This window comes from Bubalus kerabau, chromosome 3 (assembly GCF_029407905.1).
Source record: "Bubalus kerabau isolate K-KA32 ecotype Philippines breed swamp buffalo chromosome 3, PCC_UOA_SB_1v2, whole genome shotgun sequence".
Taxonomy (NCBI): domain Eukaryota; kingdom Metazoa; phylum Chordata; class Mammalia; order Artiodactyla; family Bovidae; genus Bubalus; species Bubalus kerabau.
In genome coordinates this window covers 71,813,143-71,829,288 of record NC_073626.1, presented here as the reverse complement: position 1 = coordinate 71,829,288, position 16,146 = coordinate 71,813,143, and the positions used below count along the sequence as shown (strand labels likewise).

At 39.1% G+C, this 16,146-nt stretch overlaps 1 protein-coding gene across 16 annotated transcripts in view; it reads right to left on the bottom strand.

Annotated features, from left to right (window-relative positions):
- TTN (titin) overlaps nt 1-16,146 on the bottom strand; it is a 276,446-nt gene that overhangs the window by 85,459 nt on the left and 174,841 nt on the right. For all 16 annotated transcript variants that reach the window (XM_055572076.1, XM_055572078.1, XM_055572080.1 and 13 more), the window contains 30 exons: nt 15,064-15,187; nt 14,080-14,346; nt 12,147-12,244; nt 11,025-11,193; nt 10,665-10,931; nt 10,297-10,563; nt 9,929-10,207; nt 9,429-9,837; nt 9,198-9,322; nt 8,827-9,093; nt 7,799-8,068; nt 7,406-7,708; nt 7,005-7,307; nt 6,536-6,723; nt 6,323-6,437; nt 5,932-6,216; nt 5,687-5,838; nt 4,849-4,996; nt 4,391-4,568; nt 3,978-4,099; nt 3,596-3,883; nt 3,190-3,486; nt 2,880-3,066; nt 2,305-2,420; nt 1,914-2,213; nt 1,500-1,799; nt 1,299-1,404; nt 1,014-1,210; nt 625-930; nt 253-531 (listed from right to left, as the gene is read on the bottom strand). In XM_055572076.1, coding sequence (XP_055428051.1) covers nt 253-531; nt 625-930; nt 1,014-1,210; nt 1,299-1,404; nt 1,500-1,799; nt 1,914-2,213; nt 2,305-2,420; nt 2,880-3,066; nt 3,190-3,486; nt 3,596-3,883; nt 3,978-4,099; nt 4,391-4,568; nt 4,849-4,996; nt 5,687-5,838; nt 5,932-6,216; nt 6,323-6,437; nt 6,536-6,723; nt 7,005-7,307; nt 7,406-7,708; nt 7,799-8,068; nt 8,827-9,093; nt 9,198-9,322; nt 9,429-9,837; nt 9,929-10,207; nt 10,297-10,563; nt 10,665-10,931; nt 11,025-11,193; nt 12,147-12,244; nt 14,080-14,346; nt 15,064-15,187 — 6,712 coding nt within the window. The remainder of the gene's footprint in view (nt 1-252; nt 532-624; nt 931-1,013; nt 1,211-1,298; nt 1,405-1,499; nt 1,800-1,913; nt 2,214-2,304; nt 2,421-2,879; nt 3,067-3,189; nt 3,487-3,595; nt 3,884-3,977; nt 4,100-4,390; nt 4,569-4,848; nt 4,997-5,686; nt 5,839-5,931; nt 6,217-6,322; nt 6,438-6,535; nt 6,724-7,004; nt 7,308-7,405; nt 7,709-7,798; nt 8,069-8,826; nt 9,094-9,197; nt 9,323-9,428; nt 9,838-9,928; nt 10,208-10,296; nt 10,564-10,664; nt 10,932-11,024; nt 11,194-12,146; nt 12,245-14,079; nt 14,347-15,063; nt 15,188-16,146) is intronic.

Here is a 16,146-nt window from a genome sequence, read left to right as displayed (position 1 = left end):
TATTTAAACATTCTTTGGGTATATCTCTTATTCAAATTGCTATTTCATATGCAAATAATTACAACAGAAGTAAACAAATGCAATCAGAGTTTAGCAATTTCATTTTAGAATTGCTTTGCTTCTCATATGGTAAGAAATAATCTGAAAGGACATTTAGTTTACAAATAGTCAACTATTTCTACTAGCACTGCAGAGTTAACCAATCTTCCCAACACATAAAGCATGCCTGGTATTTCATCAAAGAATGATTACCTATGACTTTGACATTGATTGAGGCGGTTGCTGAGCCAAGCTTATTCTCTAGGGTAATGGTGTAAATGCCAGCATCGGCACGGACACTCTTGGGAACTTCGAGGTGTGCAGAGATGTGATCGTTCTTCATGGTTAATCTGTCACTTGCTTTCACTTCTTTGCCATCTTTATGCCAACTAACAGTTGGAACTGGGACAGCTCTGAAGGGAACGGGAATGCTTAACTTTTCACCTTCAATGACAACAATGTCGTGAGTCTCCAGATCAATTGTTGGCTTGCCTGTAATCCAAAAGGGGGAAAAAATTGTATGTCAAAATGCAACGCAGGAGTAAAGTATGCTTTATTAATTGTAAAAAGAAACTGTGTTCTTACAGTCTGGGTCTTTGGCAACCACGTTTTCAGAGATTTCAGACGGCTCACTGACTCCAACAGCATTGACAGCTCTGACCCTCAGCACGTACTCCTTGTCGGGCACAACGCCTTCTTCAACCTTGAATTTCAAGTCTTTTATTGGGCGAGAATTAACTCGCATCCATTTCTCAGTGCCTACTGGACACATTTCAACATGGTATCCTATAATAGGACTTCCACCATTTTTCTCTGGAGGTTTCCAAGCAATGGCAATGTGCTTTCTCCCAGCATCAGTAACATGCAGGTCAAGAGGAGGTGAAGGAGGACCTTAAAAGACAGTGAAATGTTTGCATCCATAATCTCATCATCAGACTCTGGACAATATCCTTTGTAACATCAGCACTACTTACTTGTTGGATCTTCAATTTTCAGGATTTCTGTTGGTTCACTAGGGTGACCAACTCCAGCCTCATTCTCTGCCCGAACCTGAAACTGGACCTCTGTTCCTTCTATGACATCAGTTACTCTAAAGTGACAGTCAGGTCCTGAGGTCTTTCCAGCTTTCACCCAACGGGTACCTAATTTTTCTTTCTTCTCAATGACGTATCTATTGAAACAACAAGCATTTTGTTAACACTAATAAAGAATTTTCAGCCAGATGTAATTTCTTCTTTATGAGTTAATTAAGGTCCTACCTCTGTATTGGTCTTCCACCATCATTTTTAGGTGGTTCCCACTTCAGGTCAATGTGTCGTTTCGTCACATCAACCACTGCCAGAGCATAGGGTGGTCCAGGCGTGGCTGAAAGCAACATTTTCGTTGGTTAGAAACACCAGAGAGAAAAGTGACAATCTACTATAAAACGGTGTCACAAAAAATGAAGTTAGAGAGCATACTGAAGGTGTCTTTGGCCAGGACAGAGTCCTCAACTTCACAGTAGTCACTCTGGCCTATGGCGTTTTCTGCAGCAACTCGGAACACGTACAAGGAGCCCTCCGTCAGCGGGGTCACTGTGCACTTGGTGTCCTTTACAGTCGTGTCCACTGTCTGCCAGCCTTTCCGTCGCACATCTCTCTTTTCCACGATGTAGTTGGTGATGGGCGACCCGCCGTCTTTCTCAGGAACTGTCCACTTCAGGTCTGCTGTATTTTTTGTAATATTGATCACTTCAAGCCAGCGAGGTGGTGATGGGGGATCTGAAGGAAAAAAAATAGTCCGTTTCTTATTGTCCAATATTCAGTCTTCACTAAATTTTCTAGTGGTCACTAAGAACCCAGATAGCAAAGATGAAACAATCAAAAGTGACTTACAGAGCTTCTCCCGGCACAGCACAGGGTCGCTGGGCTCACTGGGCTCACTTTCCCCGGCCTTGTTCACGGCTCTAACTCGAAATGAGTATTCCTGCCCTTCCATGAGACCTGGGAGCAAATGCTGGGTGGTGGGAACCCCTTCAGCCACTCGGACCCAGTCCTCCGTGCCAGTCTTTAGCATTTCAATGACATAAGAATCTATCTTTGCCCCTCCATCATGTTCTGGCTTTGTCCAGTTCAGCATCAATGATGTTCTGCCTACATCTTTCACAACTGGTTTTCCAGGGGGCCATGGAGGGTCTGCAAGCCAGTGAAATGAAATCATTATTTAGGTTTGTCAAAGGAATTAATATAAGCTTCAAAACAATCACAGAAAATAAATGAATCATACCTATGGCATCCTTTATTAAGATCGGCTCAGTTGATTTGCTTGGTTTTCCAGGTCCAGCAAGATTTTCAGCCAGCACACGGAATCGGTATTTTTTCTTATTTGTGAGACCTTTCACTCTGAATTAGGAACAAAGTATGAGTTGAATACCATGATGAAAAGCAGAAAATTCTATTTATTTCACATAGAAGAAGGTCATTTATTTAAAAATTGGTTTGGCAATTTAAATGAAAATATTTCAATATAAATTAAAAATTGCCTTTTCATGGTCACACACACAAGATTTGGTCACATGTACCAATCTAATTATAATATCTATAATAATAATCATTAATATACTGGAGGACCAAACACTTTGGAACTTCGATAAAGTTGATATTTTATGGTAAGAAATTATGAAGTGTGTCCTTCAATGGAATTTACGTCTTTTTTGAAATTATGTGGTAACAGAAAAGATAAGTAAAAATAATTAAAATTTTTATAGTGATATATAATCAGATATATTCAAAAGGAATGCTAAAGAGTGAAAATTTGTATACACTGCTGTTTTAACACTGTGATGGAGAGCTTGGGCATACCTGTATGTTGTGTCCTTTATTGGCATCTTATTGCATCTAACCCATTTATCACTTTCAGGATCTAATCGTTCAACCCAGTATCCTGTGATGGGGCTGCCACCATCGTCATCTGGCTCACACCACGTGAGGGTCACTGCATCTTTAGTGATGTCAGAAGGTTCTAGGCGAGTTGGAGGTCCAGGCGGATCTACAGACAGGATAATCGTATGGGTTATATAGCCTTTATACAAATATGAAAACTAAATATACATTTAACATAAGTATCCTTTTTTTTTTTCCCTTTAAACTAACTGGTTAATGAGAAACTTACCAAACTGAAACTTGGCTGTTATTGGAGTGGCCTGGACTGGCTCACCAACACCGTACATGTTTTCTGCAGCAACTCTAAAGATGTATTCTTTATTGGGTGTTAACTTGGTTGCCTTGAACTTGGTATCCTTGACAGTTGATGAGAGCTTGTGCCACATATCACTGTCAGTGGCTCTTCTCTCCACAACATAATTGGTGATTTTAGATCCACCATCATCACGTGGTGGGTTCCATGTGAGAAGACACGACTCGTTGGTCACATCTGTGATGTCAAAAGCAGCTGGGGGTCCGGGTTTATCTGTGGATGGCATTACACACTCAGAAAAAACCACATTTTTAAATCATGTTTTATTTTCAAAAGTAGCTAGAATGAGTTTGCTCATTTTTAAAACGAGCACTTCCCTCACCTAGGACATTCACTTCTACCACGGCGGTGGCCCGGCCACAGACGTTCACAGCCTCGATGATGTACGTGCCGGTGTCACTTCTCTTACTATCCATGATCGTCACTGTGGATTTTTTAGGAATGTTTTCAATGGTGATTCTTTTGTCCTGTTTCAGAAGCATGTCAGCCTTTGTCCAGGTTATTTTAGGTTCAGGTTTGCCGGTTACAGTGGCAGGAAGTTCAATCTTAGTTCCTGCTTTTACAGTGATACCTGCAAGGAGCTTCACATCCAGGAAAATTTCTGGAGCCTCTAAATTGGAAAAGATTATTGAAGATGTTAGCAAGTTCAGGTGGAGTTAAAGTCAGAAGTCTTGACTAACAAAGCAAAAACCTAAAGTGAGTACCCTGTGTGTCTATAGCCTGGATTTCTTCTGTGGGTTTGCTTGGCTTGCTGGCTCCTAGCCTGTTCAAGGCCTTCACACGGTAGGCATACCACTGGCCTTCCTCAAGACCTGTCACTTCCATTCTGTCAGGAAACAAAGGAGGATATTTTACTTTAAGGCATTTCATCTGTCCCATTATGTAGTATTCATAATATTTCCAAAATTAATACCCCTGGTATAATACTATCCTTTAATTCTGGATTGCGTCAGTATTTTAATTAATAAAAATCTTGATTAAAGGGTAAGTTCAGCAGCACTTTTAAAAAATTAGGTACACCAAAGAAGTTCTAAACTTAACATTTATACTTTCCAAAATAAAGCTCATGTAGTAAGAGTAAATATTTACTCTTATGTCAAATAATTTAAAAACTTACTTTGTTTCTGCCACTGGTTCTCCACAGGCAACCCATCGATCAGAACCACGTGGACATTTTTCAACTATATATCCTTTGATGCGTGAACCACCATCATGTTTAGGTGGATCCCATGTTAGGAAGATGCTCTTGGCTGTTCGATCTCTCCACTTAACATTCTCTGGTGGGTCAGGTACCGCTATAGCATTTTAAAGAGATAGGGTCAGTCTTAGATAGACCATCTATGAAATCTCTATGTTGCCAACCTGTGTCTTTCCCTCATAACTTCAACTCCAGGTCTAAAGCAAAAACAGGTGTGAATTCCCTGGTGGTCCAGGGGTTAGGACTCCACATTTTTACTGCTATAACCTAGGTTCAATCCCATAAGCCACACAAGTGTGGCCAAAAAATAAATAAGTAAAAAATAACAAAAACAGGTAACAAGAGGTTAGGTAAGAAATTATCAAGGATGTACTCACTTGCAGGAACTGACATATTTACAGGTTCATCAACATATGCGGGTTCTCCGGGGCCACACTTGTTACAAGCACAAACTTTAAATAAATATTCTTTTCCTTGAAGAAGATCAGGAACTGTGAATTCTAGGTCAGTCACAGAGTCTATAACCTGGGACAAAGCAATACAATTAATTAGTTGTTTTCCAAAAACTCTCTGCCCAAGTCAAAAGGTTTTTTCACGAGCAGAGTTTTGAATGCTAAGGATGACTGTGTTAATTTCATATTAAGGAAAAAGTTGCAAAGAAAGATACAAAATAATTTCTGACCCTTAATATAAGGTGGAATTGTTTCATAATTTATATGTATTAAAAAGCTGGCAAATAAGGTGTTGATTCTTTCTACCAGCTTGGCCAGTAGAAGTATGATAAATCAAGGTTAAAGGAAAGTAATGGTATAAACTGGGGAGAGAAAAGGGCAGATTAGGCCAACTAAGGTTATCTAGTGGAGTGAGAGGTATGACGGCCAGAGAGTTAATTTAGTACTTAGTGTCCTTAGAATGGCTTATAGCCCTTTTAAAAGGTCATACTGGACACTAATCTGGTACTAAGTAAATAAGTAGGTTTTGCTTTATTTTTTTTTTTAACAAACCTAGTTGAAGATCTGGTAAAGCTCATAGAATGAGGCAATTACACCATACCTTGGTTGAACTACCTCAGGAAGCATTAGCATCAACACATTTTAAAAAAGATTGAGGTACTTTTTCAGCAGTGTAAAGGTAAAAACATTTAACTTTGCAAGGCATCTCAGGATTTCCCCCATTCTCTTTTCTGGAGTTGGTGCATTGCTGCTCAAAACTCACTTTAGTCCATGTTTTCCGGCTGACTTCACGCTTTTCAATAACATATCCAGTTAATGGACTTCCTCCATCGTCTTCTGGTGGTTCCCAAGTCAAATGTACTGAGTCCTTGGTTATATCACCAAATTTCAGTTCTCTGGGTGCACTTGGGCGAGCTGAAAAAAAATTCAGTCAGAATCATTAATAGCTTGAACCAATATTGTTAGTACTGTCAAATCACCTTGTATGATAAAAGGTTAGTTCCTTACCAATTACATTGACATCAATCTCCCCAGAAATTGCCTTTGCACGATTTTCTAACTTCAGCGTATAAATGCCCTTGTCTGGACGTTCACTCGGAGAAATGACAAGCTCGGCGTAGGCAGACAGGGTTTTCATTTTCACCCGGTCCCCTGCTTCTAGTACTTTATCTCCAAAAGACCAGGTAGCAGTAGGCCTTGGATATCCTGTACTTGGAATCAGGATCTTGATGGGATTTGGCACAATAACTTCCAGACCATCTTTAAATGCACTCAAATCCATTGTTGGTTCAGCTACCAAAGAGAAAAATTAATGACTTTCCAATACTATATTTAAATCCCAATACCCCTAAAGAAGCTACGTGCTGTTCCCAAATCTAACAAGGAAATATCCACTTACCATCAGCATCATCAGCAGTTAGAGGACCAAGAATTTCAGATGGATCTGAAACACCAGCTTCATTTTCTGCAGATACGCGATATAAATACTTATTTCCTTTTTGTAATCCAGTAACCTAAAATTAGGAATCAATATTTGTAAAAAAAAAATATATATATATATACATTTAAGTCCACAATCATATACTATTTATGTTAGACACACATGCCCTACCTTGTAAGTCAGTGCAGGGACAAGTTTCTTATTGCAACGAATCCAATTGTCTTTTCCTTCTTCACATCGTTCAATTATATAGCCCAAAATTGGGCCTCCTCCATCTTTCAGAGGAGGTTCCCATGTGAGCTGAACTGAGGACTGAGTCTGATCTGAGGCATTTAGGTTCACAGGAGGACTTGGTCTCTCTGGATTGGAAGCAAGAATTGGAGTATGCCACTTAATTCTTTTACCACTAGTGCCACCTGGGAAACCCACCATTTAGTTCAGTGACAGATTTATTAAGACAATGCAGTCATCATTTCGATCATCCCCGTAGTCACTGGATAAAAGCAGGCATAGTCTGCATTTCTACAATTTTGTTCAAATTTCTCTGATGTGCTTTGCACTAACTTCAATTTATTTTAATTGATAGGCTTAGTTTCTTGATTTAGTGGAGTACTTATTTCTCCTTTTTTGATGAACTTACCAATCGGATCAGCAACTTTGATGAAAGGTGTGGCTGCACTTGGTTTTCCAACTCCAATTCGGTTTTGGGCCCTGACCCGGAAGCTATACTCTTGTCCTTCCACCACATCAGTGACAGTTGCGGACAGGTCTTCGGCTCTCACCGTCATGGCAGTTTCCCACCTGATAGAAGTCTTGTCCCTTAATTCAATGACGTAGTTTGTGATCTCAGCACCTCCATCATACTCGGGTGGCTCCCATGTCAGAGAGACACCAAATCTGTTCACATCAGTGATCGTTACATTCAGAGGAGGGCCTGGAACATCTGCATTTCATCACAGAAGAAAACATGGGCTTTCAGTTATCTCAGGGATAAAAGTAGAGATAAGCTACTTTTTAATCGACTTAAAAAAGTCTTCTTACCATATTTACTCCTTGCTTCTACAGGACTGTCAGTTTCCACTGGTTCACCGGTGCCAACTCTGTTCCTTGCACTCACACGGAACAGGTACTCAACTCCTCCTTTCTGTAGACCAGTGACAGTGAACTCACAGCTGTCTGCACGGTCAGTGGCCAGAACCCACGTCTTTCTCTTGACGTCACGTCTTTCAACAACATAACCTATGATTTTGCTTCCACCATCAGTTAGTGGTTCTTCCCAAGCGAGGCTCACTTCACCATCAAATGTCTCTGTCACTTCTAAGTTACGTACTGGCCCAGGAACATCTGAAATTCACATATACAATTTTTTTTTAGTGTATTATCACATTTTTAGTTGTGCGTTGCCAGTAAAGTCCAAGTGACTCAAGGGCTTACCAATAACTTTTAAATTGATGAATCCTTCTGCTTTTCCATGTTTGTTCTGAAGCACAACTTTATACCTTCCTTTGTCTTCTTTCTTGGCTTTTAAAATCCTGAAGGAAGTTTGTTCAGCTGTGGTATCAACTGTTTTTGAAGAGAGGGGTTCATTTTCTTTAAACCACTCAGCTTCTGCTTTGGGGTAGGCATCGTAGGGCACCACCATCGTCAGAGGCTGGCCAACATCAACCACCAGGTCTTGGTCAGCTGTCTTGATTTTAGGTGCAGCTAGTGAGAAAAATCCCATGTGAATGTTTTGAGGTGCTTTATTGTAGCCCAGAGATGCCCTAGCTGTTTTACTATGCATTCGTCAGCAAATACTAGTTACATAACTTTGGAAGCATATCACAGTAACTTCACAGTGGAGAGAGCACTAGCTGACTTTGCGTTCTCAACAGCTTACTTGACAAATTATCAGACTCTGAAGAACAGAGGATTAAGGATGATATGAAACCATAAAATCTCCATTCTTTGCTGTTAATAATAACAGGCCTAAATATAGTACATAAAACATGCTTTTTGTTTTATATAGAGTAGGCACCTCATACTTACTTCAAGATAAATCAGACAAACTTGTTGTTATGTACAAGAGGTGTATTAATGGCTTTTTCAAAATGTCAGCCTATAGGGATGTCTTAGAAGCCTGGGTCAGAATAAGAACAGACCTAAGGGGCCCCACAGGGACTTGGAAAGTAGAAAAGAATAGGGCTGGCTCTAGGCCTGGGTTTGCTGGGGAGACTCACAGGGCAATAGGTTAATTCTAGGAGTTAATGAACAGCTGCCACATGCCAGGAACTGTGCTGGGTTTTGGCAAGTAAAGAGCAAGGGTCTTGGTGGTAAGAGGAATCAGAATAGTTAACATATGGACAGGGCTTAGTAGGAAGAAAAGGGTCTCACAAACATTTTCTCATTAACTCTGAAGTCTGAAACCAGCGCAGTATCTGTAGTATTAGAAGGCGATCTGAAGATAAAAGAAAGGGACTTACCTGCCAGTTCAAGCTTAGCTCTGGCTTCTTTGTCTTTGGCAATAAACCTGTATTCGCCCTGGTCACGGGGCTTGATGTCGCAAATCTGTAGCCTGTGTATCTTTCCTTCGCTCATCATCTGGTGTTTGTCACCCTGGACGATAATCATGTTGTTTTTGAGCCACTGGACTTCCACCTTATCTTTGTTGAGCTCAGCTAAGAAGACAACATCAGCACCAGGGGCTTCAAGGATGTCTTGGGGAGGTCTGATGATCTCAACAGGGATTTCTGAAAAGGAAATGTGAAATAAATACAAACATGTTTGTATTGGGATTAACAACATTTGAAGACTGGTGCTAATATTAAAAATCGTCCTTTCATTTAATATGTACCTTCCACAAAAAGTCTAGCTCGAGACTTCCTGTCTTCTACTCCACAAGCATATTCACATTCATCATCCAGCCTGCAGTCTTTTATAATGAGTCTATGTATACTGCCATCTTTTTCAAATTTGTATCTAAAAGAAGAGATTGAATTATTGGTTAGCTTTCATAAGGACCACTATATTGCCAAACATGTATATGTGTATATAGCTAAGAAGAGATTGAGATGTTCTCACATACTTTTTGCCTTCTTTAATTTCTCTCCCATTTCTGTACCATTTTACATTTGCTTTCTCTCTGGAGAGCTGGCAGGAGAAGATGGCATCGTCAAACTCAGTGACTGTCTGGTCTTCAAGGTGTTCCACAAATTCTGTAGGGGCTTCTATGATGAGAAGCTCAGCAACAGATTTATCTTGTCCCGCAGTGACAACGTATTCACCCTCATCTGGGAAGCCACAATCTTTAATGATTAGAGAGTGCTTATATTTGTCAATTCTATATAAGACACGGTTGTCAAAAGCCACTTCTTCTCCATTTTTGGTCCATTTCAGTGTGACGTTGAGCCGGTTCACCTTACACCAGAATGTGACAGATTTCTTCTCCATTGTTTCAATATCTTTAAGAGGCTCAATGATCCTAAGATCTTCCTCTGTTGGAAAGGAGAAGAAGAATGTGGATTTTAGTTGTTCTCATAACAGAAACTGATTTTTAAAATCTCTAATGTCAAATAAGTGACTCACCTTCTACTATTAGATTGGCTGCACTCTTAACATTTTCACCTCTGTGATTGGTCAGAGACACACTATAGTTGGCTTGATCATCTAATCGCGCGTTTCTAATTCTGAGGGTGTAGACCAGGTCTTTTTGGAGAATAATGTATTTCGAACTATCAAATATGGCTTCATCATTTCTGAACCATTTGGCTTTGGCACCTTCGGTGTTGACCTCACAGTTAAAGACGACTTCTTGTTGTTCCTTCACACGGGTGTCCTTCAGAGGAACTATAATCCTGAGTTTTTCTGAAAGCAATCAGCAAGACTTTATAGTATGAAGGACCAAAGTGGCAGATGCAAATGTAAGTAAATTCAAGACGCACAAACGCACTTACCAATTACAGTCAAGTGAGCTGCTGCTCTGGCAGCCCCGACCATGACGACATAAGTGCCCATATCTTGTAATGTGGCGTCTTTCACAACTAGAACCCTCTTTTTGCCATCAGCAATGACATCATATTTATCTCCAGATTCAAGAGTCTTATCATCTCTCTTCCACTGGACTTCAAAGTTTTCCTTTGATATAGAGCAGACAAATTCAGCCTTTTCTCCTTCAAGTATTTCAAGGTTTTGAGGCTTTGAGATAAATTCAGCGGCAAGTTCTGGAAAGAAAAAGTTGCAAGATATTGAAAACTTTAGCATTTCTACCTTGAATGCAACAAGCATGATTTTCTTAAAATAGCATTCATTGTAATTTTCTTACCATGAACTTTGACTTTGCCATCAGTTCGAGAACTTGGGAGTCGGCAGTTGTAGTTGCCAGCATCTTCCAGATGAGCATTCTGAATGATCAGGATTCTCTTTCGTCCGTCAGTAAGTATTTCGTATCTTCCTGTTTCAATGATCTCTTCATCCCCTTTGTACCAAGTCACTTCTGCTCCAGGCTTGGAGACCTCACAAACCAGTTTTACAGTGTCTGTTTCACTAACCTCAATGTTGGCAAGATTTTTTGTAAAGACAGCTTCTTCTTCTGCAAGAAGAATTTTTTAAAAAATGAATTAAACTGGAGAGTTTTTTTTTTCCCCAACACATATACTTCTGCAGAGAAAGACTTCAGTCTTACCCAGAACTGTCAGCATGCCAGAAGTTCTTGCTGTCCGTACTTCACAGGAATATTCTGCTTCATCATCCAGTAGACATTTGTTGATAACAAGAATGCGGACTGCTCCCTTAGATATGATGTCATATTTTTTGCCCTTTTTAATTTCAGCACCATCTTTAAACCACTGAACCTTTATTTAAGATAAACAAATACCTTTATCAGTTTTCTTATTCCTTCACATGTATGTCCTTGAGAGGAACTATGATCCTAAGCTCTTCTAAAAGCAGTCAGTAAGACTTTATATTATTAAGAAGAACTAAAGTGATAAATATAACCAAACCCCCCAAAACAAGAACAAACTTCACAATTATGTGAACAGCTGTGATACTACTATCAGGTATTAAAAATAATGGGATCATATAAGTGTGGAGTCATAGAGGGCTTTGGATTTCATGCAGACCAACTCCTTTGTTTTCCAGATGTGTAAACCGAGACTTAAAGTTGACTCTCCTATGGTAGTTAACGGAGAAGGCAATGGCACCCCACTCCAGTGCTCTTGCCTGGAAAATCCCATGGATGGAGGAGCCTGGTAGGTTGTAGTCCATGGGGTCGCTAGGAGTCAGACACGACTGAGCGACTTCACTTTCCCTTTTCCCTTTCATGTATTGGAGAAGGAAATGGCAAGCCACTCCAGTGTTCTTGCCTGGAGAATCCCAGGGACAGGGGAGCCTGGTGGGCTGCCGTCTCTGGGGTCGCACAGAGTCGGACACGACTGAAGTGACTAGGCATAGCATAGCATAGCATGGTAGTTAATGGCTACCAGGAGTATTTAGTTGAGAGATATGACATTGCTGATATTTGATTGTTTTTAACTTAAGAAAAATCTCTCTCCTGTGGTTCAAATTAATTATATCTAAATGCCCTGATTGTAAATCCAGCGTTTTCCAAGTAATAGCAAGTGAGTACTACTAACAAGAGAACAATTAAATCAAGTATGTCTTTCATACTAGAGTAAAACCATTAATCTAAAAATAAAATGATTAGAGATAGGTTTGGTTCACTTTTTTTTTTTCCTCATTTTGGCTGACCAAAAGTAAACAAATTTATTGGAGAACACAAGTTAGCAACCGCACAATCACAAACCTTGGCGTTTTCTCGGGAAATTTCACACTCAAACCGAGCCATTTCTTTTTCTTTAACTCGAAGGTCAGTGAGTGGTCTTAAGAATTCCACATGAGGAGCTGTAAGAGAAGGTCAGAATTCAAAATGAGGTTTCTAGAAATTCATTCTGACATTACTATAGTGCATATGAAGAAAAAGTGAGTCTTTTGCAGGCTTTTTCATATTAGGCTACCACTGCTTTGCAAGTCACTTGGAGCTGCCCTTCAGTTGTGATACTTTGCATTTTACACATCTCTGTAGTTTTTATAAAATTATGTAGCATACTATATGCCCAACTAATTCTTCCTATCACCAGCTTAGTTCTTCTGAATGATAGCTGGAAGGAAAAATCTTCATGGATACTTCTCCAGAGTTGAAAGTTGATATTGTCAAAGGAAATACCAGTAGCAAAGAATCATTATCTTATTTAAGGCAGGCAGAATAATCTTTGAGAAATTAGAGGAATTCAATTGCAGTACAGCTTGGAGAGCTATGGCCAGTCTTGTTTATAGCTAAGAGGCATAAGTCTGCAATTGAAATCATATACTTTCAGCTTTTTTGGTGTGTGTCAGCTTCAAAGAAGTCACATATAAGGCATAAAGTTCATTAGTGCAACTAAGCAACAAGCTTTGAGTGGGAGGGGGTGATTCTTTCATATATGTATAGTTTTATTTATCTCCAGAATTAAGTTGGTGGATTTATAGGATTGAAGAGCTGCCAACATGTCCTTCCTTTTTCCAGGGCTCCTTGTTGAGTCCTTCCCAGATGACCTTTCTTGATCAGTGAGATTCTGGGATACAAGTGCTGGCTAATAGGCTTGAAGATATGCTCATTGTAGCTGAGCCTTCTTGGAGTGGAGACAAAGTAGAGGACAGAGAAGAAGGTGACCCAAGAAGCTATTCTGTCTTAAGTGAAAGTAGAGCAACCACAATGTGGAAAGAATGAAACCGACTAAGATGCATGGAAGCACAATCAAAGCCACTGTGAGCTGTTAACAGATGGGAAGCAACTAAACCAAACAGCAAGTGTATTGTTTTCTAATTCCATAAAGGAATTAAAAAATGGGCTTGATTCTTTAAAAATAAATCTGTTTTCCATGCTAGGGCAGGGACTATCCTAGTTTGCAGAGTGCAGAAAGTAAGCTTGATGGATTAGGCATGGTAGGGGTGTCAGGGGGGTGCCCGCATATCTTAAGGTGAGTAAATAGCAAATACTACACAAAAATAAAGATGCTCTAAAAAAGTTACCGCTCGACCAATGAATGAATGAAAAAAATGAGCTAGCATGTGGCATTTTGAAAAAAGATGTTATATTTTCCACCAGAGAAAGAAAGAAGGGTAAAAACCATTAGTGTTCTCTTCACTTATAGGGCTCAATCCAGACTCCACTCCATCTTCTTTTCCGTTCTTCTTCTCAGAGACAGCTTTATGTGAATGGGTTTTATCATACTACAGCAGACCTCTGAGGTGCTCCTTTTCAAACTGAAGTTTCACGCTCATTTTCTAGTGGTTTCTCACACCCGAGAATTCATTTTCCTTCCAAGTGGAACTTGCTTCCATTTCCTTTCCTTTTTTTGTTTTTGTTTTTCTGACTCCCTTCTTGTCTTTTTAAGTTTAAATTGTCATCTGTATCGGGATATTCCTGCAGTAGGCTTACCCCACATAGACAAAGAGCACATCTGCTCATTACTCAGTGAGAAGCATAGCAAAAAGTGATCATCACTCTGCCCTTCTCAGACCAGATGTAGCAGAAGGACAGTTCTTTTTTTAAACACATAAAAGATCATGTTATGTCAGTACCAATAATGTAAGTCTCCAAGAAATGCAGTTAGGCCAAGAAGGGCATGCAAAAAGTGGTTTTGTTGTTGTTATCAAAGAGTTACAAGTGAAAAGTCCTGTGTAAGAAGAATACTTACGCACGACATTCAGGTTACAAGAAGTCTTAAAATCCTTAGCATCACAAGTGTATGTCTTAATATCCTCTGGGGTACAGCCGTGTATAATAAGTTTTCTGACTCTACCATCGGCAACAATCTCATACTTCTTGCTTTTGAGAATTTCTGTCCCGTTTTTGAACCATTTCACCTTAGCATTTTCTCGGGATACTTCACACTCCAATACCGCTGTGGCTTCCTCTTCGACCGTCTGGTCCTCAAGAGGCTTAGTGAATTCAACTGGGGGTTCTGAAAGAATCATACTAATTAGCCAAACTTCTCCAAGAGTTTCAGCACCTCCTCAATTCTCCTCTTGTATCTCGAGGGCTTTTCTGTTTTTAAGTTTCATTTGTAAGTTTTGATTCCACCTGGATGTTTTCCTCTAATAATGATGTTTCATCATTATTTTTATATACAGAGGAAAAGCAAAGAATATGAAACAACAAGGAAATAATAGCCAACTCTTGGTTAAGAGAGTGATGGGTACCCATTGATAATGAGATTTCCTTCAACTATTTACTGAATGGAATAAAAACAGTGGGATGGAAAAAGGAAGTGAAACCTATTCTAGCCAAGTTTGGCTTTTTTTTTTTTTTTTTAAGTTAAATTTTGGTCTAATTTTGTTAGGCCAAAAAGTAAAATTAGCCTTTCTGATATTCGGTGGATTTGAGCGATCTGTGAAGTAAAGTGAAGTGAAGTCACTCAGTCATGTCTGACTCTTTGTGACCCCATGGATTGTATGTAGCCTCCCAGGCTCCTCCGTCCATGGAATTTTCCAGACAAGAGTACTGGAGTGGGTTGCCATTTCCTCCTCGGGACTGAACCCAAGTCTCCACATTGCAGGCAGACACTTTACTGTCTGACTACCAGGTGGTACTTATCATATACAGATAGTTAAGAGTTGGCATTATTTATGAAACTCTGTATTATACATGTTTTTAAACAAATAAGCTGTGCGATTATTACCTTTCACAAAGAGTTTGGCTTGCGTTTTGAAATCTTTTGCTACTAGTTGGACTTCTCCAGCATCTTCTAACTTTACATCCCTCAAAGTAAGTGTATGAACTCTTCCTTCTGAACGCATAACCACCTAATTTTTCGGGGGGAAAAAAAAAGAGTTCAGTTTAAGGATATATGAATGGTAACTAGATTTATCACAGTGATCATTTTGAAATCTACAGAAATAAGAATCACTATGTTGTGTATCAGGAACTAATATAGTGTTATAGGTCAATTATAGTTCAAAAACAAAAACAAAAAAACCCAAAAAACTCATAGAAGAAGAGATCAGATCTTTGTTTAGCTGGGTGGGGTGGTGGGGAGAGGCTAATTGGATGAACTGATCAAAAGGTAGAAAATTCTTGTTAAAGATAAGTACTAGGGATGTAATGTACTACAACATAACAGATATAATTAACATTGCTGTATGTTATATATGAAGGTTGTTAAGAAGGTAAATCCTAAGAGTTCTTAACCACAGGACAAAATTTTTTGCTTTATCTTTAATAGGAGATAATGGGTGCTCACAAAACATTGTGGTAATCATTTCATGATACACATAAGCCAAATTATTATGCTGTACATTTTAAACTTATACAGTGCTGTATGTCAATTATATATCAATAAAACTGGAAGAAAAAAGAATATACGAAATAACATTCCTCTGTCTCTCTCTCTCTATACACACACACACACACACACACACACACACATATGTAGGTACATTTAGTTCATTCAGGTAAAGAGTTTGAAATAGTGCTTTCCAAAATGCTTTATAATAATTTGTATAGCATATATGTATTTGAAAATAATTTAAACCAATAGTTTGGAATCTTTTGAGGAAATTTTAGGTTTGTATAGTTTGCAGTTACCTTTATATAATTACAGGGAGGACTTCTATGTTGAAATGCCTTGGTGAATTTATATGTGTATAAGTATTTATATGTATACATATATATTTGACTCCATTTTACTACTGGGTTTACATATATAAAGGAAGAACTTATAATAGCTAAATCATGAAAGGAAGGGAGAAAAATGATCACATAT